Source organism: Pantherophis guttatus, chromosome 4, assembly GCF_059756535.1.
Source record: "Pantherophis guttatus breed Tessera chromosome 4, ASM5975653v1, whole genome shotgun sequence".
In the NCBI taxonomy this organism is placed as follows: domain Eukaryota; kingdom Metazoa; phylum Chordata; class Lepidosauria; order Squamata; family Colubridae; genus Pantherophis; species Pantherophis guttatus.
The window spans coordinates 36,797,098-36,814,751 of NC_142066.1; the positions used below are offsets into that span (position 1 = coordinate 36,797,098).

The 17,654-nt window shown below is 40.6% G+C and overlaps 1 protein-coding gene and 1 pseudogene across 1 annotated transcript; both read left to right on the forward strand.

Moving 5' to 3' along the window:
• The first annotated feature begins 984 nt into the window (after positions 1 to 984).
• LOC117669011 (olfactory receptor 14A16-like) lies at positions 985 to 1,913 on the forward strand (annotated as a pseudogene).
• Positions 1,914 to 10,283: 8,370 nt separating this feature from the next.
• Positions 10,284 to 11,148, forward strand: LOC117668718 (olfactory receptor 14A16-like). The gene has a single exon (XM_087893615.1). It carries the CDS (start codon positions 10,627 to 10,629, stop codon positions 11,146 to 11,148), a length of 522 nt encoding a protein of 173 aa, XP_087749741.1. The 5' UTR covers positions 10,284 to 10,626.
• The last annotated feature ends 6,506 nt before the right edge of the window (positions 11,149 to 17,654 follow it).

A 17,654-nucleotide genomic window follows, 5' to 3' on the forward strand; every position in this document is an offset into this window, starting at 1 on the left:
CTGTATCTCATTTTCTGGCCAAACTCTCCTGGACAAAATAGAGGTTTGCACTTGATGGGAGACTGCTTTTTCAAATTGAGTTATGACTTTCCTTCTGTTGACAAGGGGATTAATTAATTCATTTTGCCAATATCTGATTTCTTCTTAAAAATATTTTCCAGTGCGTTTCTTATGTATAATAGCAGCTAGTTAATATAAAGATAAGAGTTATGTTGTAAGTAAAGGTTTTTGTTTTTCTATTTAATTATATATAAAATGAAATGCATGTTTAGGAATCTACTGTAGCATTTATGTATTAGACTTAGAGCTTATTATACAATTTTCTTTTATTTCTTTTTTCAAATAGGTGCTAAGAGAACTGAGAAAACCAGTACTATCTGTCTCTCACATAACACAGACATACACACACGCACACAAACAAACACAAAAACATTGTACCAGAGGGCAATTTCTACTGTCAAGATTCCCAAATAAAAGATAGAACAATTTATTGTTAGATTTATTTGTCAGATTTACATTGGCTTTCTTTTTCTAGAAGCACAAAGCACCATACATAGTACATCTTTGAATTTTCCAACACAGTCACAGTCTTGTACAAGTGGTGGGAGATTTTGACTGATCCAAATATTCCTAGTAAACTTCCAAGGCTGAAAGTAGACTTCAACATGGTTTTCCTAATCTTAGAGAATCCTTTTGATCAAGACATGAAATAATCAAACTGGAAATATGAAAGAATGGAAAATATGAGGTTGGTGGTTGGTTGTTTAGTACAGGCTAATTACAAATAGATAGAAATGAACAAGAGAGTACTCTAATATTCTAATATGCACATCCTAAATTTACTTTTTCCATGATCTGTTTCTCTCTTCATTCTGTTCATACATCTTGTTTGTTTACTTTTAGAACCGTTTATCAAAATGCCATTTCCCAAATTGTATTTAACTGCATCTCCTTTCTCAGTTTCCTTGCAGTTATGCCCTGCATCTTTGTCCTAAATGAAACATGAAGAATCAAAACATTTCTTACTTTTTGCTTCTGGAATTCTCAAAAAATCAGCATATACAATTTTTACATTTTTTCTTGTTCTTTGTATTATATCTGGCAACTGTAGCAACAAATCTTCTTATTATCACTGCAGTAGCTTTTGATCATCAACTGCATAGCCCCATGTACTTCTTTTTAATGAATTTGGCTCTACAAGACATAGGTTCTGTTTCAATCATTGTGCCCAAATCCATGATCAATTCCCTCATGAACACCAGACAAATCTCTTACTTTGGTTGTACTGCTCAAATCTTTCTCTTTCTCTCCTTTGGAGCTTCTGATTTGTTCCTCCTGACGGTCATGGCATATGATCGGTATGTTGCCATTTGTCATCCATTGCACTATGAGATGATGATGAATTTGAAAGCTGCACCAGAATAATAATTCTAGTGTGGATTATAAGTCTACTCTATGGAATGTTACATACCACTGGGACCTTTTCAATCCTTTTTTGTTCTAATGTTGTCAACCAATTTTTCTGTGAAATTCCACAATTACTCAAACTATCCTGCTTTGGTTTCAATCTATTTGAGGTTGGAATTCTTGTGGCCAGTGTCATTGCTGGACTAGGTTGTTTTACTTTTATAATTATATCTTATGCTATGATCTTTAAGGCAGTGGTAAAAATCCCTTCTGAACAAGGTAGGCAAAAAGCCTTATCCACTTGTCTCCCTCACCTTATTGTAGTATCTATGTTATTGTTAACTGGAAGCTTTGCCTATCTGAGAACTCCCTCTGACACCCCATCTTACTTGGATTTTGGGTTGACTGTTCTGTATTCTCTTCTTCCACCTCTGTTCAATCCAATCATTTATAGCATGAGAAATAGGAATATCAAATATGTGCTGTCTAAATTGTGGAGATTCTGAAAACAAAATATTTTAATATTGTTTCTATTTTGGTCATCCAATTTTGAATTTTCCTGGCTATTCTTTTAATTTTCTGAATACAGGAATAAGTTAAAAAGGGAGACATGTAGTAATTGGGATGGAAGGATCCAGAAGAATTGTAGAATTCAATTAAACCCAGAAGAATTATAGAACTCAAGAAGTTACTCATCAAACATTCTGCTTATTTTAAAGATTCTAAATGTGGGTAATTGGCAGCTTCTGTGTTGCCACAAAATAACTACTCTTGATTTTTCATGAGTAGGATGCAATATGCATATTGCAGGATGCAATATGATTGGAAAACAAGTGTAATTGTTTAAACTTGTTTAAACTTGTTTAAGTGAAAATTGTTTAAAATATGTGGCCTATTTTTCCCTGTGCTTTCTGTATAAACTGATTTCCTCTACAATGCTTTCCCCCAATATGATTAGTTAAAGTTTCAACTTTTCCAAGAGTACGGAAAACTTTATGCTGTACTCTCCTTAAATGGTTATTTGCTCACACATTTTGATATTTTGTTCCTTTTTATCAGTCTTAACTCCTTCCATCCACCTGGAAAAGTCACTGTATTTTTCTTGATAAGGTTTTTAGAAGGGATTTTCCATTGCCTCTTTCATAGGGCTGAGAAAGTGAGTGACTGATCCAAAGTCACCATCTGGTTTCATTCCTACAGGAAGACTAAACATCAATACCTATGGTTTCTAGTGTGGTGCCTAAAGCGTCACAAAAAAACAGTTTTTCACTTATTTTAGGTCAAGAGTATTCTTTTTTTTTTCTTTTAGAAGTGCTTTGGCAAAACCAGGCACTTGATAGTGGGCATGATGGGTGAGCTGGTACTAGCTACCATCATTTTTTTTATAGCCACAACAATATGAAAAAGCAAGAAGTCTATGTCATAATTGTAATTGAACTTCATGTAAGCTTACAGTAACATGCAACAACGTATCAATTGGAAGAGATAAGAAATACACCATTGTCTACTAAGTGAAGAAACAAATATAAATAGGTGTACACCAGAATGACATTTTATTAACATATGCTAGAGAATGGTTTCAACCAAGCTGCTGATAAGGTATACTAAAAAGATTATTCAGGTTTTGTGTTATCTATGCACCCATCTGTCCAATGCCTTTTAAAATTCATTCCACATAAATATACATAAAATGTATATTTAAACAAAGACAGGTGAAATTCTTTGAGGCTCAGTATAAGTATACTTTGGGAAGTGCCAAATGCATACTAGCATCACCTAGACAATATCACTACCTATTTATTGAGGGTGGGGGTTTTCAGGTCAAGGAATATGAAATTTGCTCCTATATTTATGCTCCTATATTGAATGTTTTCTCTTGTTTACTTGCCTTATTTGTGAAATTTCTTGTCTACATTATATTTTGCAGTTACTCAATAAAGTAACTTTACTTAATAAAGTCTTCAAGGAATCCTTTTCATGCCAGCTCCAGCTGGAGATGTCCAGGATGCTGGGAAGGGAATGAAATGAGTGAGATTTATACAGAAAACTAGATCTTTGGAATTTTGTAAAGATTCACCACCCCCTTTATTCAGCAAGTATGAGGAAGAATGAGAATTTACACTTTTAAATATGAAAAATCAAAATATATCAATAAATTCTTCCAAATGCAATGTTCATCTGCATTGCCATTACTCTGCCTCAGAGTTATGGCATATGATTTACCCATGCTGTAACACAAAAAATTATTTTGAATTTGAGACGATGTCAGCTTTTTAAGGAAGGTCATTCAAGAAACCAACTCTACAAGTTTAAGTGGGATTATATTTTACAGTCAGGAAAGACTGGTTGTGTTTTCCTTTCTCTCCTTTTTATACAAAGGGGAGTTAGTTTGGAAATAGTCTGATTTTTTTATTATGCTTTCCTCATTTCCTGGATGTAAGATTTGTTTTTGTCATTGCTGCTATGTAATTTTCCACTTTCAGGCATGATGTTAAAACATGTTTTGTTTAAGCATGCTTTGTAAAATAAGAACAAGTTTCAATACAAAACAAGGAAGAAATAAGACTGATTAGAGTCAATAAGACCTAGTGGATCTGAAACATTTTTGTGGTCAAGAGTTCTGGGGGAACAAAAAATCCACTGGTCCAATGAAAGAAGACTGTCTTCTTACCCTTTCATATATAAATGTGGGTGCATATATAACAGGAGCGATACTTGCATCACAATAGTGCTGTAATGACTTTGTCAATGTACTACAATGTACCATCTAAAAACACTTCATTCTTTATTTTTATTTGCTTAACAGAACATATGATTATTATACTTCCCTGTATATGCTCTGCCCTCCCAATGGGGTGTTCAGTTTTTCTTCATTTTATGGCTATGGCTTTTATCCTTTCAAACCAGCAAAGCTGTGTATACCACTTCATAGTGTTTTACAGTTTAGTTTTAGTTTAGTTGATTTATTTGATTTGTATACCACCCTACTCCCAAAGGATTCAGGGCGGTGAACAGCCATAGGATAAAAAACATAAATACAAAATTTAAAACTGAATAAAATCGAATTAAACAATTTGGCCGAAGACAGATTTAAAACACCCCAATAAATTAAAAACGAATTAAAATTTACGTTTTAAAAAGGGGGGAAAGAGAAACAGTTAGGCCAGGCCAACCTGATGGAATAAAAAGGTCTTGAGAGCACGGCGGAAGGTGAGTAGATCCGGGATCCTCTGTATCTCCAGGGGGAGTTCATTCCAGATAGTAGCTGCCCCCACAGAGAAGGCTCTCCCCCTGGGGGCCGCCAGTCGACATTGTTTGGCTGAAGGCACCCGGAGGAGCCCCTCTCTATGAGAGTGTACCGGCCGGTGGCAGCAGGCGGTCCCGTAAATAACCAGGTCCTAAGCCATGGAACACTCTAAAGGTGGTAACCAAGACCTTGAAGCACACCTGGAAGACCACCAGGAGCCAGTGCAGCTCGCGCAGGAGAGGTGTTACATGGGAACGCCATGTCGCTCCCATAACCACCCACGCGGCCATACTCTGCGCCAGTTGGAGCCTCCAGGTGTACCTCAAGGGGAGCCCCATGTAGAGAGCATTGCAATAGTCCAGGCAGGAAGTGATGAGGGCATGAGTGACCGTGCATAAGGAGTCCTGATCCATAAAGGGATGCAACTGGTGAATCAGGCGAACCTGATGAAAAATCCTCCCGGTCACGGCCATCAAGTGCTCTTCTAAAGACAGCCGTGAATCCAGGAGGACACCCAAGTTGTGAGCCTCTCTGTGGGGGCCAGCGATTCGCCCCCAATATAGTCAGTGATGGCACCAACTGACTATATCAGGATGTTGGAAACCACCGCCACTCGGTCTTGGATGGGTTGAGCCTTAGCCTGTTTCTTCCCATCCAGATCCGCACGGCCTCCAGACTCCGGGACATCACTTCAAGGACATCGTTGGGGTGGTCCGGGGTGGAGATGTACAGCTGAGTATCATCAGCATACTGATGGTACTTCATCCCAAAACCACCAATGATCTCGCACAGCGGCTTTACATAAATGTTGAACAGAAGGGGCGAGAGGACTGACCCTTGTGGCACCCCACATATGAGGTGCCTCAGGGTCGACCTCTGCCCCCCTGCCAACACAGACTGCAACCGGTCAGAGAGAAAGGAGGAGAGCCACTATAGTACAGTGCCCCCCACCCCTAACTCTTCCAACTGATGCAGCATGATACCATGGTCGATGGTATCAAAAGCCGCTGAGAGATCTAATAGGACCAGGACAGAAGAGCAACCTCTGTCCCGAGCCCTCCAGAGATCATCAACCAATGTGACCAATGCCGTTTCCATGCTGTACCCAGGCCTGAAGCCCAACTGGAATGGATCCAGATACACCATTTCATCCAGGTGCTGGGGGAGCTGTAACCACACTCTCAACAACCTTCTCCACAAAGTGAAGGTTGGAGACCTGACGATAATTAGACAACACTGCTGGGTCCAGGGAAGGCTTCTTGAGGAGAGGCCTCACCACCGCCTCTTTCAAGGTGGTGGGGAAGTCACCCTCACTCAACGAAGCATTTATAATCCCCTGGAGCCAGCCTTGCATCACCTCCCAAGAAGCCAGCACTGACCAGAAGGGACACGGGTCCAACAAACATGTGGTTGCATTCAATCTACCCAGAATCCTGTCACGTCGTCAGGAGTCACAGGATCAAACTCATCCCAGATAACATTCTCAAGACCTGCCTCAGTCCTCCCCCCTGAAACTACCCAGTCGGAGTCCAGACCTTCCCGGATCTGAGTGATTTTGTCATGCAGATAGTGTACAAAGTCCTCAGCTCTACCCTCCAAGGGGTCCTCCCGCACTCCCTGGTGGAGCAAGGAGCGGGTCACCCTAAACAGGGCCGCTGGGCAGTTCTCTGATGATGCAATAAGAGCAGCAAAATAATTACACTTTGCTTCTTTTATCACCACTAAGTAATTCTTAATATGAGATCTTACCAGTGTTCGGTCAGATTCAGAAAGACTGGCCCTCCAACTGCTCTCCAGGCGTCTTTTCTGGCGCTTCATCTCCCTCAGCTCCTCAGTAAACCAAGGGGCCAAGTGAGACCGGTGCCAGGTCAGAGGCCGCAAAGGCACAACCCGATCCAAAGCTCCAGCTCCACCCTGTCCCAGGCGGCCACTAGGTCTCCAGTTGGGGCATGAGCCAGAGCCTCAGGAAATGGCCCAAGCTCCATCTGGAATCTATCAGGCTCCATCAGGCGCCTGGGGTGGAACCATCTTACCAGCTCCACCTCCCTGCAGCAAGGTGCAGCGGTTTGAAGGTCAAGGCCAAGGAGAGAGTGATCTGACCATGACAAGTGCTCGATGACTATGTCCCCTATCTTGAGATCACTCAACCACTATCCAGAGACAAAAACCAAGTCCAGCGTGTTTCCCCCTGTGTGGGTAGGGCCATGAATTAGTTGGGTCAGGTCCATAGCTGTCATGGAAGCCATGAACTCCTGAGCCACATCAGATGTCTCACCCATAGATGGCAAGTTAAAATCCCCCATGACCATAAGCCTGGGGGTGTCAACTGCCACCGCGGCTATAATGTTGAGTAACTCAGGCAGGGCTGCTGCCACATGGCAGGGAGCCAGGTACGTGATCAGCAAACCCATCTGTACCCCATGACTCCACTTCACAAGGAGGGACTCACATCCGGCAGTCTGAGGGACAGTGGCCTCCCTTGGCCTGAGACCTTCTTTAATGACAACCGCCACCCCCCCACCCCTCCCTTGTGACCTCAGCTGATGGAATGCACAGAAACCTTGTGGGCACATTTCAACGAAGGAGATCCCCCCTCCTGGCCCAACCAGGTCTCCGTAATACCCGCCAGGTTCGCTCCCCCCTCCTGAACGAGATCACAAATGAGGGGGACTTTATTTACAACAGACCTGGCATTGCACAACATCAGCCAAAGGCCCGGGCCCTGAGGATCTGTGCAACCTGGGGAACGAGTAGAGCATTGGGGGCCGGAGCGCGCCACCACTCAGAGACAGCGGGTGCGCGCTCCCGCAACATGGTATGGACTCCTGCTCCCGCCATGCCTGCCCCTCCCACCCACAGTACTGATGGCAAAACAGTCCTCTTTAAGCAGTTTACAGAGTCAGCATATTGCCCCCAACAATCTGGGTCCTCATTTTACCGACCTCAGAAGAATGTAAGGCTGAGTTAACCTTGAGTTGGTAAGACTTGAACTGCCAAACTGCTGGTAGCTGGCAGTCAGCAGAAGTAACCTGCAGCACTACATTCTAATCGTTGTGCCATCATAGTTCTTAATAGTACAGAGTGCAGGGAAAAAAATATCTAACATTATCTTATTGCAGGGAACAATTTATTGCCAAAATCAAAGTTTATTTCTCAACAAAACTGAGGATATATACACTTAGTTTCTAACACATGTACTTATACAACTCTCTTTATAAATTTTATTTGCTGTGTATCTTATTCTGTGAGATTTTTAAATTCATTTTTATTACATTTACTGCACTTCTTTGCTAATATAGATATGCATTTATATAATTCTTACGCATTTATAGATCTCTGTAGGTTTACATTGTATCTCATTCTATTAGCCTTGTTTTAGTATATATCTGAAGTTGCCTCAGGCAGCCAAATATAGACTACAAAGGGGTGTAGCTTGGAATCAAACAATGTATTGACCATCTTGCTTGTTTGGGCTGCCACCACAAATGCCAACAGTTTCTATGGTTTTATTGTGTACCTTATTCTATTGGCATTCCACTAGATTTCTATTGGTTTCTTTAAGTTTCGTACCCATATTTTCCCTAGTTATTTTATAAAAAAGCTTGAATTTTCCACCCCTGCATTAATGATATGGGTTATGATTAACTAGCCCAGTTCTTAGTTCTTCTCCCATCCATAGTGAGCAGGATTGAGGATGGACTTTCTTAAAATTGGAGGTGATACAGAATCCAAGTGATGAAAGTGCTGTAGAACTTGCTTCAGTCATATTTTCTCACTTGATTCCATATTTTACCTCTTACAGTTTGGACTGCTTGTATGACGGCAGCCCCAATTTAGCTAACATCATTCTGAGACATTATTATGCTGTAAGATAAATGGTCATGGAGCAGGTAGCTATACAGTTGTTATTGTCTAATTAAGTTAATTAGCACCCAGAAGTCATTTTTATTTTTGTTTGCTAATTATGTTAATAAGCACACAGTAGTCAGTTTTATTTTGATGTACAAGACTCTAGAGGGCAACAAAATAGATTTTAAAAAAAATATAGAATAGGAATCTCTTCAACATCAAATTGCTGTTTCACTACATGAAAATTAGTGGGACAGCTTTTGTTCAGTGGAGAGATATTAACACTCAACGCATATAACAAAAAAAAAATCTATGGAAGAAATAGTAAGTTACTTATATATGGAAAGCTTAACAGAAAAGGCATTTCCTTCTTTTTCAGCAGCATATTGGTGTTTATTTAAATATGTCTGGCTTATTATATCTCTGCCTTGACTTCATAATTTTTCCATTTTGCAGATAAGTTAATTAAATGATAACAAACTAGTATGACAGCAAAAGAAGTTAGGCAATTTTTGGGAACATGACAAAGGTTTTCTTAAAGATTTTTATTCAGAATCGTGGACTTAAGAGTAGGTTTAAAGGTATTATGAATCAGAATCCAATTTGTTAGAGATTTCAATACAGATTGAAAATGATTTAAATAAATCATTAACAAGTTGATATCTTCCCCACATGATCATTATAAAGAATGAAAGATCATAATAATGTGCAGAAATCTTGATCAAACCTTCAGGCCTGTAAAATAATTTTGAAATGAAATTAATTGAATGGGTGAACTGATCATTAATATGGAAATTACCATCAGCACAGTCATTTTACTATCGCTCTGGATATAAATTAAAAAAATGGACAGTAATATTTCTATTTTTTTTATTTTTAAAAACATTTCAGTGTTATCATTGAAATTGTGGGCATTCCACATTGTTTAAAGAAATGCTGATATATCAGAGTTCAAAGCTGTAATAATTTGTTTTTCATTTTCAGGCCAAACTCTCCTGGAGGGAATGTAGGTTTGTATTTGATGAGACATTACTTTTTCAACGTGAGCTATCACTTTCTTTATGATTGTTAGAAAAGTGGATGTATTGATTTATACTGGTAATTTATCTATTAGGTTAAAAGTTTATTATGGTTTGTTTTTTTCTGCTAACTATCTGTTAAGGTAATGGAAAAATATTTTTATCTGTCTGGCACATCACACCCACACATCCACAAACATATACTCAAATGGTACAAGTGGAAAATTTCTCTCTTCAAAATTTCCAAGTAAAACACAGAACAATTTATGTTTACATTTATTTGCTAGATTTTCATTGCACAAAGCACTATACATAGGACATTCCCAAATTTTCCAACTCTCTCACAAGCCTATACAGGTAGTGAGAGATTATGATGGATCCAAATATCGCTAGTACTCTTTCATAATTGAAACTGGATTTGATGAGTGTTTTCCTAATCCTAGGCAATCATTTTGATCAGTACATGAAGTAACAAAACTTCATGTACATGTAAAGGAGGAAAGTAGGAAAAATATGTGGCTAGTGATTGGATTTTGCACACAGATGGATAAAAATTGACAAATGTATGCTTCAATATGCCCATCCTGCTTATAATTCTTCCAGGCTCTAATCCTCTATGCATCCTGTCCATGATTTCTAATTGTTTCTAATTGTTTTTGTTCTCATCACATATCAAAATGCCACTTTCAAACTTTTATCTAATTGTATCTCACTGCTCTGCTTTCTTGCAGCTAAGCCTGCAGCTTTGTCATAAATGAAACATGGATAATCATACCACAGTGTCTTATTTTCTGCTCCTAGAATGCTCAAAAAATCGGCACCTGCAACTTTTACATTTCTTCTTTTTCTTCTTGTTATATCTGGCAACTTAACAACAAATCTGCTCATCATCTGTGCTGTAGCATTTGACCATGCTCTACACAGCGGCATGTATTTCTTTCTAATGAATTTGGCTCTTCAGGACCTGGGCAGTATTTCAGTCATTGTCCCCAAATCCATAATAAATTCCCTCCTGGACACAACACACATTTCTTACTTTGGTTGGGTTGCTCAAGTCTCTCTCTTTGTCTCCTTTCTTGGTTCTAATGTATCCTCCTGACAGTCATGGCATACAATCGATATGTTGCCATTTGCCATCCACTGCACTATGAGACAGTGATGAATTGGAAAGCCTGCACTGAAATATTGGTGCTGGTGTGGGTTACAAGCCTTCTCTATGAGATGTTGCATACAATTGGCACATTTTCAATCCTTTTTTGTTCTAATATGGTCAACCAATTTTTCTGTGAAATTCCTCAATTGCTAAAACTATCCTGCTCTGGCTTCAATCTAGTTGAGGTTGGAGTTCTTGTGGCCAGTATCATTGCAGGAATTGGGTGTTTTACTTTTATAATTGTATCTTATGCCATGATCTTCAAGGCAGTGCTAAGAATCCCTTCTGAACAAGGAAGGCAAAAAGCCTTGTCCACTTGTATTCCCCACATAATAGTAGCGTCTATGATTTTATTGACTGGATGCTTTGCCTATTTGACCCCTCCCTCTAACACCCCATCATACTTAGATTTGGGATTGACTATTCTGTATTCCGTTCTTTCACCACCGTTCAATCCAATTATCTATAGATAATCTATAGATTCTGAAAAAAAAAAAATGAATGTTGCTTGTACTCTGGTCATTACAATTTTGTATTTTCTTGACTTTTATTTTTCTGACTAAAGGAGTAAGTTAGGAAGAGGTATATAGTTGGGATACACAGGTGAAGCTAACCTCTCAAACCCGAAGAATGGTAGAACTGAAGAAGTTGCTCAGCAAATGTTGTGCATGTCAGGTGAAATGTCTAATTTGTCTGTGTCCCTATTCCCCACTACCCTGCAAGGGTTAACCCAACCACACAACCCATCATCCTCATAGTCCCACCTTACCTTAAGCCCCTCCCTCTGAGTATAAAAGACCGCTAACATGTGGACACCTAGCAGTTTCAGACACACATCTGCAAGGAAAGGAGAAAGGTCAGTTAAGGATATATTCATAGATGCACCTCTGAATAAACAACTTTGCCAAGGCAGTCATTTTGTACAGAGTGTTATTGGGCTAGATCCATTTAACCTAACAGAATGGTAGCAGAGGATGGTTGCCCATTAAACACAAGAAATGACTGAGCCAGCTGAACAAACAACGAAAAAAAACAGCGTAAATGCAAGAGCCTTCACTAGACAGATGGCAGCACAACTATCTCCCTCTGGAGCCATCCCAAAGGCCACCTCAACTAGGGGCAATCAGATGGCCGACCCATGCACTCCATCCAAGCCTGAGCCACACAGGGAAGGCGAAATGAATGATTCCAGATCTACTCCACATAGAAATGATGACCTCAAGGCAGCGGTGCTGAGGATCATGGAGCTACCCACCACAAATGAAGACCTCGTTGCGAACCTCCAGAGACTACTAAAGAACCATGGAGCAGCGAATGAGGGGAAGGAACCGAACTGCAAAGGCATGGATCCAGTAAGGGAAACGCCATCCCAACCAGACATGCCAGAGATGGCGGATCCATTTTTGCGCCTTTTTCCCAGCAGGCCATCTTTGAATGGCCAGCGACCAATGGGAAACCCAGATTTAAATCCGTTGGCACGAACCTGCCCAAACCCAAAAACAAATGGGGACCCATCCAAAAATAATAATGAAAAAGGAAACCCAAAATCCAGAAGCTCACCTACTGAGCTCGAGATCGAAAAAGCAATGGAGACCCTAGCGGCAGCTTTCGGCTCTGCCTTCAAGCCCCCCGTGACAACCACGAACCGCGAAGGAGCCCCTGAAACCTGGAGAGATACTAGAGCGACCACTGATGCCGAGGCACCGACCCTGTCCCATCCGAGGGAAGTGACGCGCACTGACAGCGAGCACTGAACAATGGCAGAGACCACACCGGTCCCACAGTGAATTCCAAATGCACCACCCTCCTCATTACTGGCACGAGACACGAGGGAAAGGAACCAGGCCAGGCACTTACCTGCTCCACAACCTCCACCAGGCTTCCCGGCCGGATCTACGGTCAGTGCCCATGGACTGGAACTGACTGCCGACACCGCTGAGCCACTAGGCTTCTGGAGGCCTCACCCAGCGACCGCGGAGTTCCAGAGCCTCCCGCCGATGTCCAGCGAAGTCCCAGCTATCCAGGAACAGCTCCGGACACCCAACGCCCAGTCCAGGTACTCCAGGGGTGAGTCCGACCTTCCCCTGGCAGGCCTGGGCCTAGACCTAGGAGCTGCGGCCGCGAGCTCCTCACCCGGCGACTTCCAGCAGAAAATGAGCTTCACGCATGCTCAGTCTTCACCTGCTGGGAGAGAAGGAAAAAAAATGACTGACTGTTTTTTCAACCTGACCTCAAGCGTACCAATTCCTTATTATCAATTCAATCACATCCAGGGCCATGCACAGCTATCTTCTGTAAGTAATAATACACACAATTCTGGGACATTACCAATTAATTTCCCTAAGCTCCAAATAGATGGAAAAAATCTTTTAGGGTGGAGCCAGCAACTACAAATAATATTTATGAGAGAAAATGTACTTTTCCTAATTTCCAAACCACCAAATTGACTGTATTCAATTTGAAATTGACTGTATTCACCACAAAGCATTTTGTTTATTGTTAACTAGCATTTCACCCACCATGTACCCTAGCATAGGTAATCACCTGACAGTATACGAGGTTATGCAAAAACTTTATGGTCTATTGTACAGCAGGAGCAGGGCCACCACTACAAGAATATCTAGAGACTTCCATTCTGCCAGACTCAGGCCAGGGGTCTCCATGAGTGAGCATTTATTAAAGCTCAATGCTACCAGGGCTGAACTGCTACAAAGAAGGGAAGCAATCATGGAGGAGAGCATGATGAGCATAATCATAAACTCATTAGACCATAGCTGGGACAATTTTGTAACACAATTAGATAGCCTCAGTATAGAACACATATCTTTAGACACACTCACCAATCACTTAATTGCAGAGGATAATTTAAGGAGGGACCGCCACCTATCAAGAAGGGACCCCAGACCGACTTCTGGTTTGCTGCTTGTTGCCGCCAGACGTTCTTTCGGGATCGTCAGCCCCACTGCCTGTAAAGAGCCGCCTTCACAACAGAATGGCAGCTCGAAAAAACTCCGTTTCCATGAGGAAATGGAGATAGAGCCGGCTGGGGTGGATAGAGCTCTTTGCATAGTCCCAAAAGTTTTTCTTTTACTTTTGGGATGGAGCGGATGAGACTCCCCATATCTCCAGCCGCTGCTCCGGGCTTTGGGAGACCTCTGCTATATGCAGAGCTGGCATCAAGAGCAAGCCTGCAAATTTAACAGAGTAATTAAAGAAGATGTGAGCTGGACCTGTGATCCTGAATTGCAAGTATTTTACTTATTTTTCAAAAGCTATTTAAGAAACAAAAAAAGGAAAAGGAAAGAAAAAAAGATTTTTAAAATGGCGACTGCCGCGGCTGGAGGAGAGGCTGAAAGGGAAAGTCCTTCCATTTTCTATTATCACAATGTAGCGGAATAAATACCTTTGGCTACAATTGAAGACAAAACTTCACGTTCGTGTTTTTTTTTCCTGGAGAGCTGATATTGTTCTTGGTTGGAAAGAGGTTTTCTTCTTTTTTCTAATAAAGCTTGTCTGGGCGGAAACATGGCATTGAGACTTATAAAGTCAGACAAACAAACAGTGGGGGGGGGATTCCTCCATTAACAAATTACAAGAACAAGTTTTAAGTCTCCAGTCTCAGAAACCTGATTTTAACATAATAGAATTTCTTTTAGAGGAGATTGTAAGAAGGGATGAAATTGTGAACCAGCATCTTGAAAAATTTAAGAGGAAATTAAAGAACTGGTGAAATCTAAGTTTGACTTTTTGGAGCGAAAGATTTTAAAAATGGCTAACGGTTTTTCAGAATTTATGATCCAGTTGGATGCAAATACTAAGTTATTAGAGTCTAAAATGGAAGAAACTCAGGATAATTTGGACAATAGAATCCAAAAAATTGAAAATGATTTGACAAATACTCAAGATAATAGCTCAGAAGAAAAACCTAAAATGGAGGCTGATCAAAAGACTGGTAATGTAGAAAATTTGCAACAGAGGATTGAAAGAGAAGTCTTAATGATGCAATATAATTTCACTGAATATGCGATTAGACTGAGAGGTTTGCAGGAAAATAACAGAGATGATTTAAGGAAAATATCTTCTGAAATTCTGGCTGGGATTTTAAAGGTTCAACCTGAGGAAGTGTTTTGTAGGATTGACAGAGTTTATAGAATAAACTCCTGGATTGCAAAGCAAAGGCAATTGCCTAGAGATGTGGTGATCTATTTTACAGATAAAGAAATTAGGAATAATATTGTGCAAAATTCCTTTAATTCTACTTTGCAATTGTATGGAAGAAAGATTTGGATCTACAAAGAGCTCCTGCCCAAGATGTTAACGGAAAGGAAGAAATTTGGTTTTCTGGTGACTGAGTTAAAAAAAAGAGATATTCCATTTAGGTGGGATGCCCCAGTTGGTATAATATTGAGATATCAAGGAGAAAGATACCAACTAAATACTCTTGAAAGAGCGGAAGAATTTTATCAAAAAATTTTGAAAATGAACTTAACATCTTTAGGCATAATACAGGATAAGCAGAAGGAGTTGGAAATAAAGGGAAAACATCGAATTACAGAGGTTGTGGTAGACAAATTGCCTTTGGATTCTTTAGATACCCCAGCTGGATTATCTACAAATATGAGAGAAGTGGCATCTGACTACAACGTGATGATTCATCAAGTCAAAGACAAGTATGGAAACCAATTAGCTGATATACATTTGGCAAAGAATAAATATGAGATACCAAAACAAAACCAACAAGATCAATTTATAAAGCAGAATGAAAACCGATCAGTTGATATACAACTTGTAGAAAGGAAACCAGGATGGAAATTAAACCCACAAAAAGAAAAGAAAAAAAGAAACAGGTCTCACAAAAATAGAAATTTCTAAATCAAGCAACAGTGATTTAAAAAATAATAATGAATGAATATGCGAAAAGATAGTGGAGGCGAAGTATTGGTTAATATTAGCCAGAAAGAAAGGCAGAATATATGGCTCATAGACTCAGGGGCCACCAACCATACAACATATAACGACAAATTATTCATCTCCTTCATTGAGATGGATTTTGAGGTAAAGGTGGCCAACCAAAGTAGCGCCAGAGTAATGGGAAAGGGGAGCGTACACATCCCAGGAATAGGGGAAATAGGGGGGGTACTATTTGTACCAGAGATTCCATACAATGTATTAGCCACCACAAAATTAACCCAAGATACAGATACCGAGTCTTATTCAAGAAAAGCAGGGCATACATATACAGCAAAGGGGAAAATATTGGGGAAATAACAATACATGGTGGGCTACCATACTTCATACCTAGCGAGAGCGATCAGGGATGTGTAAACGTAAGCACCACTAATGAGATAACAGAAAATAGAGAAGCAGAGGGGGTCAGCCAGGATACCACCAAACGTAAATCACCTGGTAGAGACACAATATCCATAGGAAAACCCATCCATGACAATTGTGCTCACCTCCTACACAGAAGACTAGGCCACATAGGATTCCCAGTTGTTAAGAAAATGTTGGAATGTACTGAGGGATTGAGAGTAAAAAATTGTGAAAACTAACTTGAGTGTTCTGTCTGTAAGTGTTCAAAGATCAGGGTCAAGCCAAGGCCAAGAAAATCAGGGCGAACTACCGATTCTACCTTTCAATTAGTATACATGGACCTGGTAGGCCTAAAGAAGCCTTCCATCAGGCAAAAGGAGAGGTTCTTTCTGACCATTGTGTATGATTATAGCCACTATGATTTTGTATACATGCTTAGACACAAGAACGAAGCATTCCAAAGGTTCAAGGAATTCTATAAGAGGGTGGAGGTCCAACATAACACTAAGATCAAACAGATAATGACTGAACACGGTTCTGAATTCATGGTCAGAGATTTTTCAAAATGGCTGAAAGAACATGGCATATTACACTTCACCTCTTCACCCTTTTCTGCCTTCCAGAACGGAGCGGTAGAGCGCAAAAATGGAGTGCTCCAAACCATGATGAGGTGTGTCCTAGAGGATGCAGGAATGGGCCAAGCATTCTGGTCAGAGGCACTATGCTATTCAAACTACACATTGAACAGACTCTGGTCTAGCTCAATTGATAAAACTCCATATGAAATAATGCACAAAAGGAAGCCTAACCTAGCCCACCTGCATGTATTTGGCATCCCAGCAGACATTCATATACCCAAACAATTAAGGAGGAAAGGAGACAAGATCTCCAAAAGACTGAGATTCATAGGGTATGAACCGGGGACAAAAGGCTTCAGATTTATAGACAGCAACAATAAATTTATACTGTCACAATCAGCGGATTTCCATGAACATTCTAACTGGTCGAAACTGCACTCCAATGACATTTTCCTTGGTGAAGATACACACAAACACAGACAAGAAGAAGTAGACCAGGCCACTGAAGGAACAACAGAAAACAGAACACACAAACCCAAGCACCACGAACTCATGGTTGATGAATGGAAGGAAGGACATCCCACACTAAGTTTGGACAGTCTCACAGACAAAGAAGTCAAGTGCCTGCATGAGACGAACGCACCACCCAACAGACCAGTCAGGGCAAACAGAAACAAAACGCCAAAAAGATTTGAGGACTATGTCATGTCCATACAAACTAACAACATCACACCCAGCTCCTATGAAGAAATACTCAATCTTCCCCAAGAAGAAAGAGAAAAATGGGAACAAGCCATGGCAAAAGAAATGGAGAGCGTCAAAGACCTACAAGTATACATGCCAGCCAAAACACTGGAAAATAAAAAACCAATTGGAACCAAGTGGATATACAGGATCAAAACACTAGAAGACAATAAAGTACTGTACAAAGCAAGACTGGTTGCGCAAGTCTTCGCTCAAAAATACCCAGAGGACTATACAGACACCTACTCACCCATAGTCAGGGCTGAGAGTGTCAAGAGCGCCCTAGGAATAGCCACCATCCTGGGGCTAGAGGTATTCCAATTTGACGTACAAACAGCTTACCT

Bases quoted from the DNA above. Each gene is read 5' to 3' on its own strand.
- LOC117668718 (XM_087893615.1), top strand. From the start codon at position 10,627: ATGGCATACAATCGATATGTTGCCATTTGCCATCCACTGCACTATGAG.